General features: G+C 41.9%; 1 protein-coding gene across 1 annotated transcript in view; it reads left to right on the top strand.

Annotated features, from left to right (window-relative positions):
• ds (dachsous cadherin-related 1) overlaps window positions 1-18,960 on the top strand; it is a 471,629-nt gene that overhangs the window by 347,291 nt on the left and 105,378 nt on the right. Inside the window, exons 3-4 of the mRNA XM_083125066.1 lie at window positions 6,620-6,800; window positions 17,818-18,285. Coding sequence (XP_082981192.1) covers window positions 6,620-6,800; window positions 17,818-18,285 — 649 coding nt within the window. The remainder of the gene's footprint in view (window positions 1-6,619; window positions 6,801-17,817; window positions 18,286-18,960) is intronic.

Below are 18,960 nucleotides of genomic sequence, written 5' to 3'. Positions count from 1 at the left end.
AAGATTCTAGCATATTCAACGTCTCCAATTGGATATGGTCTATGAACAGAATTTGACATGTTTCAGTTGAAAATTCTAATTGACTTGCAGTTGGATATGGTCTCACGTACCGAATTTGTTTTAATTGGATATTCGAACTGGTTCAACTTCTGCTTCCAATTGTATATGAGTTTTAGGTCCACTTCATGCACAGGTAGACCTGCAGTTTAAAGTTGAATACGAATCACTATGTGCCTCCATCGGGTATTGAAACCGGGAAGTCTTGATTTCAAGGCGGCGATGTACCCAGTTCATGGATACAGTCGACCTTATTTGACACTGTCAAGGAGGCTCAGCATCTGCTTTCAATTCGACACCAAGTGAAACGCTGTTTTCACATATACGAGATTTCAGTAGAAACACAAAACTGACTTCTATTTGTAAATATAAGCAGGATCAGAAGCGTTGTTTTCGAATATATATTCAGAGAGAAGTAGGTATCTGCTTAAAATTGTAAACAGAATAATAGTATTCTGTTTTTAAAATAAATATTATTCTGTTTCGTCATTTTGAGTACCACCCACCATTTCTCTTGGCATGTGTTCCGTGCAATGGATTCGAGGAGTGAGTGAATAGGAATTCTTCAGTGTTGCCACATCCTCGTTGCGCAAGACACGGTACTTCACTCTTTCCCAAGCCCACCCAACCGCTTGCAATGACCGAGCTGTTACTCTGACCTACAACTTAGGATCGAGCATCAATATTCCCAGGCCCCATAACATTAGCCACGCAGTGTATCCAACCAGAAAGAAATGTCTCAATCGATGTTGGTTTTGAAGTGGTGCGTTATCATTTCGGCTTCTCGCGGTGCTGGATTCGTATATTATTACTGGTAGCGCATTCAGGAGGGTATGCTATATCTGTGGCTATATCATGTCGCTTTTCTATTTCTTTGGTTAATCGCGACGATGAGGATGAAAACAAAGTGATAGATCCTTGGCTGACCAGGGTTCGAACCTAGGACCTCTAGACTGACCACTTTGCTACGGAGGCGGGTGGGTAAGAATCCAAGAAGCGTCTGCAGTAGTTAGAGGCTACCTGGGTCCTGGCGGCAGTATTATTTTATTTATAGGTATTGCACAGTTTTTATAAATTCCAAGGTGTATCGCGACGATCATGCAATATAGTATAGACCTATTTATGTTTATAGTACGTTGTCTTAACCAATACACCACGGGGCTAGCATATAAGCTTGATACTGTGTACATATATTTTTTTATGATTTTTATGTAATTTTTATGGTTGTCGTCTCACAATCTCGCCATTAAAGGTCCCGGGTTCGAATTGTGGCCGAGATATGGACATTCCATCGTGAATATCCCTTCGCCAATTTCATCTAATCGCTTAATCTCCCCGGTGGCGTAGTGGTATCGTCGTCGCCTTGCAGTCAAAAGGTCCCGGATTAGATATCCTGTGGAGGCATATAATGATTCGGAATCGGATCCCACCTTAAACTGTAGGTCCAGTCCTGATTGGCCTATCTGTGCATAAAGTGGACTCAAAACAACAATTCCACTCATCCTCATCGCCGCGATTAGCCACAGTTGATAGGAAAATAACAAGATTTTTTTTTAAAAAAAACCATTACGTTAATTCTAACGGAAATAACGGTGTATTACACAAGGCTTGAGTATGTCGCGTGCACTTGTGGAGATGAGCGAACACTCCGTGCGGTGCGATCTTCCCGCCTGCACACTGCACCTCAAGGCCAGTAAGCAGGAGTGCTAGAGCTGTATGCTTTGAGCTATAGAGCGACCACAAGGGAAAAAACCTTGGACGAAAAGTCCACGCGCAGCTTTTCCCTTCTTCCGTTCAGCTCGGGCCATAAGGAAGCATGGTCCACTCTCCCCCTCTCCTCCACGCGGGAGTACGGTGCACAGGAGTCGCGGGTCTGCGCAGCTTTCTTTGCTTGTGGTTCCACTGTACCAAGGCGACAGCGCTAAACCTTCAGCTACGCGGAAGCTCGAAGATATCACTAGCCGCAGCACCGATAGATGGCGACACCAATAGGCATGCACTCACGAAAAAACGTTTGCGTCAGGTTTGTGAATCAACAAACCGACTTAACGGTTAAATTTTGACATTAGATTCTTACGGTAAATTCAACAATGTAGTTGCAAAGTGGCAGTCGTATTGCCGTATGCCGGAAAATAAAAATTACAGAACTCTACAAATTCTTTTCTAAAATTCCTCCCGTATCGAGAAAGGGCGTAAATTTTCTAAATTCTAAGATAATATGCTTTAGAGATCCTTTTATTTAGATTGGCTTTTGTCTAGATATTGCTTTCTAGCGACGTAAGATCGTTTTCTAGATTAGACATGTTGTGAGTAGCGAACGTCATATCTGGGATAGGGATGGCCACTCTTTTTTCCATTAATTCAAAATCAAAAATTCCTTTATTCGAAAACGAAAAAGGAAACACGATTTTTTTTTCCAAAATAAAAAAACAACGAACAATTTTTAGAGATACGAGAAACAATTTCTTTTTCGAGAAACTAATTTTTCTTTCAAAGAAACTGAAAATCGAAAAATTCAGTTTCGAAATTTTTTCTTCAAAACCGACCATCTTTAGGTAAATACTGTCGGCCCCCGTGGCGGAGTGGTTAGCACATCGCGCTACGACGCCAGGGATCCCGGGTTCGAATCCTGGCGTGGGCATGGATGTTTGTGAGTGTCCATTCATCAGTTTCATCGCATCATCACTCATCCTCATCTTCGCAAATTAGCCAAAAGTGACACAAGAAGCGAAGTAAAATAAGGCAAATCAATCAATCAATTCGTGTAAATACTGTAACATATAGCCATACACCCTTATATATGTTTATGTTTTAGTCGGATAAGATGTACTGTCTATCGGAATTCTTCTTTTGGTACGATTTGTGCTTAATGGTGAATAAGCTGTTTGAAATGTGTGTAGTACGTGTATACTTCTAAATACCGTCAATATGCATTGTGTGTAATAAAAGAAAAGGAAGATTGTAGATGCACTGAGAAAGAAATTTACAATACCGCCTTAGATTTTTTTGTGTAACGGTAAATCATGTGCGGTTGGCAACCCTGCGCAGCTGCTCCGTCGCTTTACGCCGGCTAGAGAGCATTGTCAGCGCTGTCTTCCCAGCGGGGAGGTCCACGTGCGAACACAGGTACGAAATCCTCCTCCACCCTCCCCCTGTTCCCTTTGTGCCTCTTCTGTTGTGCCTAACTTGTTTCGTCTCCGGAAGATGGATCTGTGGCGAGTCCGTTTCTCCTGCTCTCTTCTCGGAGTGAATGAACCCCAGTCTTCCTGAAGATGCATCTCCCTAGCTCTGCATTGTCGAGCGGCGAATAAGAACTTAAGAAGAAAGGAAGGACCTCGAAAGTAGTACCGAGACGAGAATGTGCACAGCCTAGGTCTCGTCTCGAGTTGTAAGTACCTTCTGTATACCAGTGGCGTGCCCGGAAATTTCGAAGGAGGGTTTTAGGTAGCCCTCTTTTTGCCAACTTTTCCTGTCTTTGACGTTGTTAGGAATACTGGGTCAAAAGGGGTGTTACGACCTCCACCAATCCCCATGAACCCCATTGCTCTGTACCATCCCTGCACGTAAGACACCAAAAACATTGGAGGACCCGAATAGACAATGTTAAGGTTATCGAGATTTTGAACATTTCCCTTGTCAAGCTCCTGTCAGCTTATGAACCAACTTTTGGTCACGATTATCTCAAGAACCAGTCGACAGAAAATTACCAAATTTTGCCTGAGCACTGAGAAACGATATTTCTAAAGAGCCATTGTTTGATATTTACATAAACATCATCAACTTCCCAAATATTAGTTATTTTGATTTTACTCTTGAGCTGTCGTATTTTTCCACTTCTCTTGATAGGGCAACCCTGCAGAAAGCCAGTGGGATCTCCATGTATGTTAGTCAATTAACTTATTTTGTGGTTAAGTGATGAGAAGGTCATAGTTTTTCGTACAGAGGTTTGGTTTTGTCCCTCAAATGTTCCAAAAATGGCAGAAAATATAATTGCAATGGTGATGATGGATTGTGATTTGTTGATAATGTAGCTAAGTAAGGATGGGGTTGTCTAAATTTTGACCAGGAGAGAGCAGAGACATGAGGAGAACCTAGCAAGTGCTTTCAACTTGTATGCAATAAGATGAGGAGTTTCTCCAGTTTATTCTATCTGGGTAAGTGTAAGGTTCAATTTAGCATCAAAATGAGCATAAAATGGGCCTTCATGACTAAATTTACGTGGGTGTTGCGAGTGTTCGGATAAATTACTTGAAATATCCATTACTAACATGCGATCGGAAGAGGAAATAGAAGTAACAGAAAACGAAAGGAGGAAATTCCAGAACTCTTTCAAAGCAGCATAGGAGGGAAATACAAGGTTGAAAAGCAGTGATTGTAAAAGCGTTCGAAAGCAAAAGTGGATTTAAAATGAACTTTGACGAAACCTATAATCTTCTCCCGTTCTATTTACAGATGAGGACTATCATCTGAGAAAAACGCCTTGCCTACTCTGGTGTGTGGTGCAAACTAACACTAAGCGGGGTTTTTACCCATGTTCAGACTTGGTGTAACACTTCTTCGGTAACATTGTCGAATTGGTGTTGTTCAGTGTCATCCTTTTGCCTTACCACACCATTGGACTCTCACCAACACCCATGTGTCGAGCCCTGCTTGATTGAATGAATTGGGTTATTTTACGTCGCTTTTCTGCCACTTTTGGCTAATCGCGAAGATGAGGATGAGTGATGATGTGATTAAATTGATGAAGATACATAAAGAACGTCTATGCCCAGGCCGGGATCCGAACGGGGGACCCTTGGCGCCACGGCTGTCGGCTTTTAACACTAAGTTAACACCAGTGTTAGTGGCGACTCAGTAGCATGTATTCAGAGTGTACTGCTGGTCATTCTAAACCGTGCGAACCCTACCCTTTGACATTTCGCCGAGACTTTACGATCACTCAACTCTTACCGCGGGACAAATTGCAGAACATGTAACAGTTCGGGTCTTTGATAGATATGGAAGACCCATCGACAGCGTGGACAATAAAGAAACAAAACAACGTCGGCACATGTGTACTCTATCGTCCCCCGCAACGACGACACGAATTTTCCTGGTTGCTACACTTATGGAGTCTCTAGGGAGATATACAACACCGGTCGGGCTTCCCGCGGAGCTGTTGAGATCCCAAGTCCCCCTCATTTGCGCACGATCTGACAATCCGACCGGCTCTGCTGAGCCAAAAATCACCTGTTGCATCTTGGCGTCCGCAGCATCCCAGCGCTGGACCAGGCTGCCTTCTTAACGCGCCGTCAAAGGCGTAACGGGACTTTTATGGCGGATCGTCTCTGGAAAATAAACATCTCGTGTCCCAGGACATATATCCTCGGCGGGGCGCTTGCGGATTCCATCCTTCTCTCATCCCCCCACTCCTCGTCTCCTGTGCAGGAGAGGGGGGGAAGGGGAAGAGATGCAAAAGGATTGAGACTGTGAACAACGTCTCCAAAGACGATACGTTGCGGTTTTGCCTTTTCATCGTGAAACATGTGACGTTACTGGAGGTATTGATCCACCAATATATCTGTAGCGTGACCTTGCGATTTTGCTCTTAAGGCTAGGACGTTGTGTACGATACTTTGAATCTCAACCGCTAGGTGGTGCTGCCTATGCGAGTGATAGTTGAGATCCCTAGGACTCCCTTTCAGACTGTGTGTCTGCACCGTTGCCTGCACGTGGATTTGTACAGTCAACGGCAAAGAAAATAGTAAGCATATTGCCCATCGCTATTTTCATGATTTGTTATACCCCATCTGTATTGTTCTAAGGTTTTGATTCTGTTGATGCGAAAATGTTGTCTTCTACTTACGGACTTTCATTTCAATTCATGATCATTCACATTGTGGAAAACAGACTTGAATGAAAATGTTGGTGGACAATTCTCGTACCATTTCTTTTGCCGTTGTGTGTACATCTCTGTGTAATGTAATGTAGCGCTGGTGTCGCTTTCGTTGCAATGTTGCTACACCCTGAGAGCAAAATTTTCACGTTTTCGATTTATCAATTTGGTTTATTTTACTTCGCTTTTCTGCCACTTTGGCTGATCGCGAAGATGATGATGATATTGATGATGGAAGGTATAGTTCCAAAGACCACTCATGCCGGGATTTGTACCCGGGACACCTGGCGTCGTTGTGTGCTATGCTAAGCATCCCGCTACAGATTTCGATCCCGCATTTTCGTCCAAATGAAATCGTGTTATCGTAAAACTTCTACATCATTTATTATTATTATTTAATAATAATAATTTCCTTGACTCGCAGATAACACCAATTGGCGGAAATACTGGAACTGACTGACTTAATGAAAATTATAAGGTAATAACACAAAACATACTTGACGTTTACCCCTACTCCCAGTTGGAGAAGCCGCTGCCGGAATTAGCCAATGGGAACGGAGTTATTTTCTTCTCAGGTCATGTGCTTTTGTTTGCAGCAGTAGTTTAAGATTTAGAATTACTTTCGCTTTTGTAGATGGCATGTGGATTTGTTTTCCTGTCTAACCGTTGTTTCTATTTTGTTTCTAGGTATCGGCTACGGATCCGGACTGCGGCGTGAACGCGATGGTCAACTACACGATCGGAGAGAGCTTCGGGAAACTTCGGCACTTCGAGATAAAATCCGGAACTGGCGACATCTGCATCGCTGGCCAGTTGGACTTCGAGACGAGGAGCATGTATGAGTTTCCAGTGATAGCCACAGACAGAGGTAAGGCCATACTACCACGTAACAAAGATTTAAAAATTCCCCAATTTTGTCCTGAAATTTTACTTTCAACTGTACATTCATATGCATCTGGCAACACTGGCGGAGCATGCTACTGAAAAACATATTGGCTGTGTCCGAATCGGCAGCGGAACGTTATAGTCCGAATCACAGAAGTGGAAGGTGCAGTTGTAGCGCTAGGCTTGTCAGCCATGTTGCAACTTCTTGAGTAGACTTGAGTAAAACTAAGCGATGTCTGCCCATTCTATTTTTAACACTGCATTTAGAACTCTAGGCGATATCACATGCCACGAATAAGAAAAAACAGTGAAGTTGAAACAGTGACGTGGCAACAGCATGTGCGGAAGCGCTGCTTCTGTCTTCCGTTCGTCCTTCACAATCAAGCAGACGATATTTTCCTCGCTTTTGATTGTCACAGGCAGTGCCGAGCAGTCGCCAGCACGGGAAAGACAACAGGTTGGACCAAGCGCGATCGAAGTTTAGGTTCCATGATTTTTGAAACGCCCTGTACTTACGCTGGGGTCTTGAGAAAATTTCGATCAGGTGGGTTCTGATTTATTAGTCACCGTGTTCTCGCACGGTTCTCTTCAATTCTCGCTTTCTTGTCCTTCTCCGCTGTTCCTCTGTCTTCTTCTTTTCTCGTTATTTCCTTTTTCTTTGTTTCTCTGTAATTCATTCTTCCAATTTTTCCCCAGTCTCTTTTGTCAATGTCACTTATTCTGTCTCTCTCCTATTCCTTCCGCCTACTCTTTCTTCTTTTTCTTTCCATCTTATCTTCTGTTCTTTTAATCTTTCTTCTTCCTCCGTTTCTCTGTCTCTTCTCGTCAATTTATTTCACCCCCTTCTCTTTCTCCCACTGTGTGTCACTCTTTAATCTGCTATAAATATACAGCCTCCCCGATGGCGCAGTGGTAACATGGTTGCCTTGTAATAAAGGGGTCGTGGATTCGATACTCGGTGGAGGCACATAGTGGTTGGGACCTCACTTTAAACTGTAAATCCAGTCCCGATTAGCCTTTATGTGCTCAAAGTGAACTTGACAGAAACTCAGATCTTTCAAGAAACTTCAACCTGCTCCAAATGATTCTGAAAACTTCTCATGCAGGCAATTTTGGTGGACTAGAGCCAAAGGTTGTTAAAAGTCCAGGAATTTAAAAAAAATTCAATTCCGGTCTAGGAGAGAAAATCGGCAAGTGTAAATGGGTTCTGGACCGTGCAGAACCTTTTTTTTCTGTAAAGTATTGCAATTCGGTCCAGGAACCTTTTTTCCGGTTCAATTTAAATACGGTCCAGGAACCATTTTTTGCGGATCAGTTTTAATAGGGTCCAAGTTCCGTATTGAAATGAAACAGTACCCAACTTGGACCGAATTTTAATTGTACGAGAAAAAGGTTTCCGGTCCTGGTACAGAACGCATTAGAATGTATGGGTTCCAGCAGGAGCGTATATTCCAGGCTAGCTAAGGCTATCTGCGAAGCCTGAAGCCTAGAAAGTAAAATACTGAAGAGAAAAAATCTCTTAGAAACTGTGAATAAACCCGATTTCAATAAGAAGATAATGGCGATTCTGAAGTTGGCGAACTGAATTCTTGGGAGTTGGCAACCTGAATTCTTGGGAGTTGGCAACCTGAATTCTTGGGAGTTGGCAACCTGAATTCTTGGGAGTTGGCAACCTGAATTCTTGAGAGTTTGCAACCTGAATTCTTGGGGGTTGGCACCCTGAATTCTTGGGAGTTGGCACCCTGAATTCTTGAGAGTTTGCAACCTGAATTCTTGGGAGTTGGCAACCTGAATTCTTGGGAGTTGGCAACCTTAATTATTGGGAGTTGGCAACCTTAATTATTGGGAGTTGGCAACCTGAATTCTTGGGAGTTGGCAACCTGAATTCTTCGGAGTTGGCAACCTGAATTCTTGGGAGTTGGCAATCTGAATTCTTGGGAGTTTGCAACCTGAATTCTTGGGAGTTGGCAACCTGAATTCTTGGGAGTTTGCAACCTGAATTCTTGGGAGTTTGCAACCTGAATTCTTGGGAGTTGGCAACCTGAATTATTGGGAGTTGGCACCCTGAATTCTTGGGAGTTGGCACCCTGAATTCTTGAGAGTTTGCAACCTGAATTCTTGGGAGTTGGCAACCTGAATTCTTGGGAGTTGGCAACCTGAATTCTTGGGAGTTGGCAACCTGAATTCTTGAGAGTTTGCAACCTGAATTCTTGGGGGTTGGCACCCTGAATTCTTTGGAGTTGGCACCCTGAATTCTTGAGAGTTTGCAACCTGAATTCTTGGGAGTTGGCAACCTGAATTCTTGGGAGTTGGCAACCTTAATTATTGGGAGTTGGCAACCTTAATTATTGGGAGTTGGCAACCTGAATTCTTGGGAGTTGGCAACCTGAATTCTTCGGAGTTGGCAACCTGAATTCTTGGGAGTTGGCAATCTGAATTCTTGGGAGTTGGCAATCTGAATTCTTGGGAGTTGGCAATCTGAATTCTTGGGAGTTGGCAACCTGAATTCTTGGGAGTTTGCAACCTGAATTCTTGGGAGTTTGCAACCTGAATTCTTGGGAGCTGGCAACCTGAATTATTAGAGCTTGGCAACCTGAAGTTTTATAAGTTTGAAACCTGACTACCGTTTGGATGGCAAAGTGGCTTCCTTGAAGACCTCAAGAATGAACCTATAGCCTTCTCCCTTCCTCCATAGCCTAGGACTAGGTATCATACTGAGCTAGTCCAGGTTTTAGACTCAGCATACGCCACTGGCTTCCAGGACCTTTAACAACTTCGCTAGAAGCTCACGTGGTAGAGGCTGTCCCCGGCTTTAAAGCAACGAAGAACCAGGATTCGAACCCTCGAAGCACTGCTCGCGGATCACTTCTCTACGGCGCGTGAACATACTGTGAGGATACCTCCTCGACGCACAGGCATTCAAGCATCGTCATCATCATCTCTTGAAGCATCGCATTGCACGACGCGAAACCAACTATACCCCGACCCTCGACAAGACCCAAGTGCTGCTACGTACCAGCTATAACGGAATTTTACCCCCTCTTCAAAGTCTAAATTTCCTACAACCGAGCCACATACCTTGAAACTTGTTTGTTTTTCATTGTTGCGAAGATGTACCCCCTCCACTTTTGAGTCCTGCTTATATTTATAGCCCGGCATGTAATCTTGCAATATTTTTTGTACCCCAACTGAACTTATGTTTTGTTTCTCTTTATGAGTTCATTATGAAGACAACTTACTTTTTTTAAAAACTGCTTCTTCAGAACCGAAAATCGTGATCTTCGCCGCATTAACAAGTAGCAGATATTTTACTTGTGTAAACACTCTTGAGGTATGAATAAGGTCAGCGTGACGTCAGAGGTTTGTTTTAAAATATATACTTCCGGGAGATAGTTAAAGATTGAAAGAAATAGGAACTTGGAAAAGCGATGTAAAGAAATGAAAACTATAAGAAGCACTTCCAGAGAAAAATGATAATTCCAATAGACGCTGGGAAAATAAATAAAACTCTAAAAGCACACTAACAAAGTAGAAAATTTGGAAAGCACTAATAGTGGAAATAAACCACTGAAAGAGGGGAGAGTCAGCCCCCCATCCCCTCTTCCTATGCGTACATTTTGAATCCGTTCCCCACCAAGAGGAAGAAAATTTCCTCTCCTCTGCACACAGAACATTCGAAATGCATCAACTCAATCTTGATGTAGATACTTTTGGTTCATAATTGTAGTTTATTTGATATGCTCTGTCTCAGCTTTTCTGATGATGCATCTAAATGCATCCATCGGAACAACAGCTTATAAAAGTGTACTTTGATGAACCAAAATGCATCATTAGCAGTTTATGCATTTCAATGTGTTAACTGGAGTCAACACATTTTGTTTTGTCATTAACTATATTCACAAATAATTTTTCAGTATCCCTACTTCGTACCGCCACGATGTTTGGCAATGATGAACCAAAGAGAAGACATCTTCCCCTGCACCGTTGCCCCTTCCCCTTACCAACTTTCAACTGACCATCCGCTTGACAAACACCCAACAACTGACAACCACGACAAGCTTGACATCTTAACTCTTCCAGCACAAATATGGAGCACGATTCCAGAAACATTTCTCCAGCACTCTCTTTGTCCTGGAATTCCTTAATTTATGTCCGTTCGCACCTCCATTGGGAGGAGCTGTCCTTTTAGCTGAAAAGAAGGGGAAGGGATCCTTATAATTTGGCTCCGTACTCCCCTGAGAACTGGAAGGGGCCACTCCTAGTCTAAAGTGGTATTCCTTGCACCGAACAAGATGGCGCCTCGTCCCTCACAAATGTAGGCGATGATGGTCCAATTAATTCCTCCACGAAGACACGGTGCCCGTCCGCGCTTATCAACGCGTTTCATTCGGCGCGTAAATTATACACTTTTGATAAAGAGTTTTTTGCTGTTTCTCCTCTGCTTTTATCCAGTCCTCTCCTCTTCGTCTTGATCACCCTCTGACTGTTGGCGCGAAAGTGCTGTATGCCGTTGTAACGATGAGTGCAGCAATCAAGGACAACCTTTGTCAACCGGAGACGCAAATCATCCACGGGGCAGGCCCAGGTACGCGAAAAGCAATTATTGGATGGTGGGACATCTGCAGATGGGATTGAGGGCGGAATCAATCTGCAGTACAGCAGTAAGGGGAAAAGAAATGATCCCAAACAGAAATACTAGCGAAAGGAAAAGCCCCGATCAAGATTAAGGGTAATAGCAGTCTTGACGGAATAAGAGCCAAAAGAAGAACCCCAGAGAAGACTAATCGCAAATGCAATCTTCACTACCGGAATAAGAGCGAAAAGAAAAACCCTAAGTAAAATTAATCGCAAATGCAATCTTCACTACCGGAATAAGAGCGAAAAGAAAAACCCTAAATAAAATTAATCGCAAATGCAATCTTCACTACCGGAATAAGAGCGAAAAGAAAACCCCTAAGTAAAATTAATCGCAAATGCAATCTTCACTACCGGAATAAGAGCGAAAAGAAAAACCCTAAGTAAAATTAATCGCAAATACAATCTTCAGTACCGGAATAAGAGCGAAAAGAAAAACCCTAAGTAAAATTAATCGCAAATACAATCTTCAGTACCGGAATAAGAGCGAAAAGAAAAACCCTAAGTAAAATTAATCGCAAATGCAATCTTCAGTACCGGAATAAGAGCGAAAAGAAAAACCCTAAATAAAATTAATCGCAAATGCAATCTTCACTACCGGAATAAGAGCGAAAAGAAAACCCCTAAGTAAAATTAATCGCAAATGCAATCTTCAGTACCGGAATAAGAGCGAAAAGAAAAACCCTAAATAAAATTAATCGCAAATGCAATCTTCACTACCGGAATAAGAGCGAAAAGAAAAACCCTAAGTAAAATTAATCGCAAATGCAATCTTCACTACCGGAATAAGAGCGAAAAGAAAAACCCTAAATAAAATTAATCGCAAATGCAATCTTCACTACCGGAATAAGAGCGAAAAGAAAACCCCTAAGTAAAATTAATCGCAAATGCAATCTTCACTACCGGAATAAGAGCGAAAAGAAAAACCCTAAGTAAAATTAATCGCAAATACAATCTTCAGTACCGGAATAAGAGCGAAAAGAAAACCCCTAAGTAAAATTAATCGCAAATGCAATCTTCACTACCGGAATAAGAGCGAAAAGAAAAACCCTAAGTAAAATTAATCGCAAATGCAATCTTCACTACCGGAATAAGAGCGAAAAGAAAAACCCTAAATAAAATTAATCGCAAATGCAATCTTCACTACCGGAATATGAACGAAAAGAAAACCCCTAAATAAAATTAATCGCAAATGCAATCTTTACTACCGGAATAAGAGCGAAAAGAAAACCCCTAAGTAAAATTAATCGCAAATGCAATCTTCACTACCGGAATAAGAGCAAAAAGAAAAACCCTAAGTAAAATTAATCGCAAATACAATCTTCAGTACCGGAATAAGAGCGAAAAGAAAAACCCTAAGTAAAATTAATCGCAAATGCAATCTTCAGTACCGGAATAACAGCGAAAAGAAAAACCCTAAATAAAATTAATCGTAAATGCAATCTTCAGTACCGGAATAAGAGCGAAAAGAAAAACCCTAAGTAAAATTAATCGCAAATGCAATCTTCAGTACCGGAATAAGAGCGAAAAGAAAAACCCTAAATAAAATTAATCGCAAATGCAATCTTCAGTACCGGAATAAGAGCGAAAAGAAAACCCCTAAGTAAAATTAATCGCAAATACAATCTTCAGTACCGGAATAAGAGCGAAAAGAAAAACCCTAAGTAAAATTAATCGCAAATGCAATCTTCAGTACCGGAATAACAGCGAAAAGAAAAACCCTAAATAAAATTAATCGCAAATGCAATCTTCAGTACCGGAATAAGATCGAAAAGAAAAACCCTAAGTAAAATTAATCGCAAATGCAATCTTCAGTACCGGAATAAGAGCGAAAAGAAAAACCCTAAATAAAATTAATCGCAAATGCAATCTTCAGTACCGGAATAAGAGCGAAAAGAAAACCCCTAAGTAAAATTAATCGCAAATGCAATCTTCACTACCGGAATAAGAGCGAAAGGAAAACCCCTAAGTAAAATTAATCGCAAATGCAATCTTCACTACCGGAATAAGAGCGAAAAGAAAACCCCTAAGTAAAATTAATCGCAAATGCAATCTTCACTACCGGAATAAGAGCGAAAAGAAAAACCCTAAACAAAATTAATCGCAAATGCAATATTCTCCTCTGTAGCGAAGGTTAGCACAGCACATTAGGACGTCAGAGGGCTTAAATCCAGACCCAAACCAGATTTATATGAAGTGCAGTCTTCACTACCTGAATAAGAACGAATCGAAGGGCCTCAGAAAAGATTACTCGCAAATGCAGTCTTCAATATCAGAATATGAGCGTGAACTACAGCCACGAAACTGATAAGCTCTTGTAATAGCTCTAATTTTGAAGGGCGACAGGTGAAGAGAACCCTTTACTGCAGAAACTACCAACAGAAATTGGTGAAAATTGGTTGGTTTTTCTCGGTCTTCCCGGACTTCTGGTAAACTACCAGAATCCGTCCTTGTCCGTAGGAATTTGGAAGCGAGAAGTACACGGGAAGGGGGAGGTGACTAGGGAGTATTAATTTCCTTTCGCCTGGTTCCATGTCCGAAACCTTGTTGGAATGGAGATCACGTTCCACGCCGTCGCTCCGGTTGCACCTTTTAGGACCTGCGGACCACGACATAAATCCACCGAGAACAAAACCCTGGAAGGGGGAGGAGGCGATGGATTCGCATCCTGTGAGTGGACTTATTAAATCACAATGTTATCTGGAAGGCGAAACGTGGCGCTGTACGAACTCGTATTGAAAGTTTGGATGAGATGTTCGAGAGGCTTTGGCCTTCGCCCCGTGGTACTTCTCGACCCTTACAGAAATCCTGGCGCAGACTAATTTCGCTGTATGTAAAGAGCTAGCTTTATCCCTCAATTTTTCTTCACTTCTCGGTTTTTCTCCTCTCTCTTTTTTCCTCTATGGCTCTCCCTCTTTTCGTTTCTTCACCCTTTGGTATTGTTTTCCTATCCCTTATTAGTTTTCTTTTGTTTTCTTTCAGTCTCCTTGGCATCTCTTTTTTAATTCCTCTTTGTTTCATCTTTTCTTTCTTGACACTTGTTTATTTTCTGTTTCTACTTTCTATTTTTCAATTCCGTCTACTATGTTTTCCTTTCCTTCTCTCTTCATTTATTTCGTAAATGTTTAACCTCTTCGACATCTTTGTAGGAGATATCTTTTATGTTATATTTTCCTTCCTTAATGTTGCTTTTCTACAATTGTAGGTGGATCGAGTCGATGACGGATATATGATTAGATTAAAAGGCAAACAAAGTCGAAAATCTTTGCCCTGAACGGAGAGGAGAAAGAAGGAAGAATGAGTAATATTTTTCCTATGCTCTTTTTCTCCCTTTTTCTTCATCTCTGTCTGATCTTTTACTACATTTCTTCGTTCTCCATTTCTACCGCTCACTCTTTTTCTTACTTTATCTCTCTCTCTCTCTCTCTCTCTCTCTCTCTCTCACACACACACACACGCACATGCAGCTCAGAGAGAGAGAGATGTTTCTCCTTCATTTCATCCTTTCTCTCTCTCCCTCTATCTCTCTTTGATGCTCTTTCTTTCTTACTTTCTTTCCTTCGTTCTTCTTTTCCTAATCTCTTTCTTTCCTTCTCTCCATCTTTCTTTTTCTTTCTTTCCGTCTTCCTTTCAGTCCTTCTACTCCCTTTCTCTTTTCTCTTCTCTCTATTTCTTCATCTCTCTCTCTCTCTGAATGAAAGAAGGTATTAGAAAGAGTGGAAAGGACAAAGCAAAGGAGGAGAGAAGAAGGAAGAGGAATGAAGAAAGGATAAGGAGAAATAGCAAAAAGGAGAGAGAGAGATAGAGATGACAACTCTCTTTTTTCTCTCCCCTACTTCTCTATCTCTTTCTCTCTCTATTTTTCTTTTCGAGAGAGAGAGTGAGAGAGAGAGAGAAAGAGAGAGAGAGAGAGAGATTCAAAGAAAGGAATAACAAAGAAATAGAAAAGTCCACTCGCTTTCTCCCATTCTCTTGAGAGATAATCTTTTTCTTCTTTCCTTCTTTTTTTGTTTTCTTTAAAGAGGAAGAGAGAAAGAAAGAGACAAAGAGTTGATAGCAGGAGGACAAAGAGAATTTTCTTTTTTCCTTTTTTTTTACAAAGAAAGAAAAAACCTCTGTTTTTATTTTTCTTCTTTCTCTTCATCAAGTTAAAGAAGAGGAAAAGGTTAAGAAAGGGGAGAGAGAGAGAGAGAGAGAGAGAATGAAAGAACTCGCTGTCTCTCTCTCTCTCTCTCTCTCTCTCTGTCTCTGTAGGGAGGGGCAGAGGAAGAGAGAAAAAGAATGATAGGTAGAAAAAGAAAGAAAAACAAGGAAGAGAAGAAGAGGAACAGAAATAAAGACTTTTTTCTTTCTTTAAGAGAGAGGAATGATTTTTCCGCTTTTCGTAGAAAGAGGAGACAAAAAGAAGAAGGAAGGGAATAAGGAAAATGAAAGAAAGAAGGAAAAAGAAGAAACATGAGAAGGAGAGAAAATTTCATTTCTTTTCCCTCTATTTCTTTCTCTCTTTTTTGTTTTTCTTCTATTTTCTCCATTTTCGTTCTCTTCACTTTATCCTATTTCTTGCCTTCTCTTCTTTGTCTACAAGACATTCGCTTTTCGTTCTTACATCATCTCTTCTTTTTCTTTGTTTTCTTTGTCTCTTCTTTTCTCCTGTTTATTTTGTTGGCCTTCTTTTGCTTTCCTTAATGTTCTCTTTTTACTTTATTTGCTTTTCTTTCCCACTGTTTCTGTTTTGTCCTTTCCTTTCCGATACACTAGCCTATCCTTTGCAGTATCCCTTCATTGGTCATCTCCTTAAATCATCGGCGAGCAGCCCTGGCTGCGGTGATGAATGAGCCCAGCCTGTCCCCTTCGTTTAGTAACAAGGGGTCTGCATCGCTCGCGGCAAGATCAGGCCGGGCCAATAAATTTTTTTGCTGATCCTCTACGTGTCGGCAAGGGTGGATGGGTCCAGCTATTACTCTTCCCTGCGTGGCGATCGTTTCTGGCAGAGGTTATCTTGCAGGAGGTTTTTAATTTATCGACTCTGCCGCGTGGGTTCGATGCCGGGAGGGAACGTGTCTTTTGACGCATTGCCCCATTTCGGTTACTGCGAGGAGATTCATAAAACGTGTTTTTTGTTCCAGGCTCTTTCCAAGCTTATCCTTCTACTTTTTTGTTGTCAACAGGTATAGGAAATTAGAATTCTATGAAATATGTTATTTTACTGAGAGTTGGTCCTAATCAGTCGCAGTGAAACATTGACAATTATGAGCATGCGTGTTCGTCGCAGTTGTTTTGTGCTTGTGCGCAAATATAAGTTAGAGATGCTTGTTCACTTTGGGAACATAGGAGTGGTACCCAAAGAGTGCGTCGTGACGCCGTGGTTGGGCCGCGACGCCGTGGTTGGTTTACAGGGACGTCACGAGGCAAGTAACCTAACCACACTAACTGAGAGTTGCAAGTGTTAGACAGGTCTACAGTCTGGCACAAAAATCTTGAAACACTAAGGGCGCCGTGAAACGGAAAAGTTTGGTAACTGCTGACGTAGGCCATACTGGCCTCGCCTTTGTATTCCCCACTTTCTGATAGAGCGCATTGAGTGGTTGAATCATGGTCTCACCACCGAAGATTCTGGGTTTAAATCCCGGCCAGGCATGCGTGTTTCGTTATGTTTGCCCTTTCATTTTAGCATCATTTTCGCTCATCTTTTCGATTAACATAACGAAAGGCGAATTTTAATGACCCAAAATGTATTCGGATCTTGTATTTTGCTGTTACGAAGCATGTCAAACATTCACTGAGCAAATTATTGGAATCAAAATTTACAGTTTGATTCTTGAATAAGAATAATTTTGTCAGAGCTCTGAGCACGGTGTGGCAGGTGATGTAACATTTAGATTTACTGATATGTATGTAATGTTCTTCCCTTTTAAAATGAAAGCCTCAAAATACCATAAAATACATAAGGAGTCCGTGTAGATCCAGTTTGCCACACAGGACGGACACCTGTGTTTTATTCACGAAACGGATGAATCTACGTACTTCTGCTTACGTCTCTACAGGAGCGGCTCTCAAACATCTCATCAATGATTACCTGCGAGATATCAGGCTGATCAGACGATCTTTAATATGGCCGAGGTCGAGAATGTGAGAGATCCATCATCCTATCGTTCCTCCTATCAAGGAGCTTGTTCCTTTTCAAAGAATTATAGCTTTGAAATTTCAGTTTGAATCTGGGAAAGTGAAATGACATTGTCGCCACAGCGAGCAGACCCGCTGCTCTATTTGTGCTTATGTTCTTATTTTTGGCGAATTTTTGTTATTGGAATGAAGAAATGGCTTACTGTGCTTATTCTCATCGATTGTACACTTTGTTGTTGCAGGAGGGCTGAGTACGACGGCCATGGTGAAGATCCAGCTGACTGACGTCAACGACAACAGACCGACCTTCTACCCTCGGGAGTACAACGTCAGCCTTCGCGAGGCGGAGAGCCTCAGCTCGCCCGTCGTGGTGGTCGTCGCGACGGACAGGGACTCGGGGAAGTTTGGCACCGTCTCGTACCACGTGGTGACCGGCAACGACCACGGCCTTTTCCGCGTGGACCAGCGGTCCGGCGAGATCTTCGTTGCCCGTCCGCTGTCCAAGTCCACCCTCATGCACCACCTCAACATCTCGGCCGTCGACGGCGCCGGATTGAAATCCCTGGTGGACGCCGAGATATTCATCAGCGTCATAGACTCCAGCCAGCAGCCTCCCATCTTCGAGCGGCCGAGGTACAATTTGGGGGTGAAGGAAGACGTCTCCAAGAACACCGTCGTTGGATCCGTGCGGGCGACCAGTAGCACCACCGGTAAGTGTTTATGACCTCAGTTAGTGTGTATGTTTCCTCATCCTGAACTTTAATTCTCCTCCTGTAGTAACCAAGACTCTAGAGGTACAGGTATACAGTATTGGCCAAATTATTGGCCTCATTAGTTGAAAAAATTAAAGAGATAAACTCAGTTCAGTAGAGAAATTTGACAGGTTTAGGTTTAGTGATGCACATTGCATTGTTATACACACTGCAAGGCATTTGGTCATCACCCTTGACTCTTTTAGAACCCATTTTTATGTTTGTGTACATTTATCTTATTTCTAAACTTCAAACCACGTGGTTTGTGAAATTACATGTTGCTCCGGTGGTACAAATAAAGAACACCCATTGCAACAACCTTAATATTATTTCCTTTGTTATAACCAAACAAATATCATAAGTAACACTGTAAACAATGTACGTATTGTTCCAGGCATTCTTGCGAATTTGCAAAGAATCGTGCTGCCACCTATTTTTTGGACAGTAAAAAGATAGGATTGTGGGAAAAAAGATAATATCGAAGCAGACACACGGTTTAATCCTATAAAAGTCATTACAATTGTCAAATATAGTTAGAACACTTTCAAAACAAGGAAATGTGCTTCTTGTTTACAATGAGTCCAATAATTTGTCCAATACCGGGTAAGAGTTTACTATACCGGAGACGGATTT

The sequence above is a fragment of the Lepisma saccharinum genome, chromosome 7, assembly GCF_977018435.1.
Source record: "Lepisma saccharinum chromosome 7, izLepSacc3.1, whole genome shotgun sequence".
Classification (NCBI taxonomy): domain Eukaryota; kingdom Metazoa; phylum Arthropoda; class Insecta; order Zygentoma; family Lepismatidae; genus Lepisma; species Lepisma saccharinum.
The sequence above is the reverse complement of the archived record's forward strand: the minus strand, read 5'-3'. Positions and strand labels throughout refer to the sequence as shown.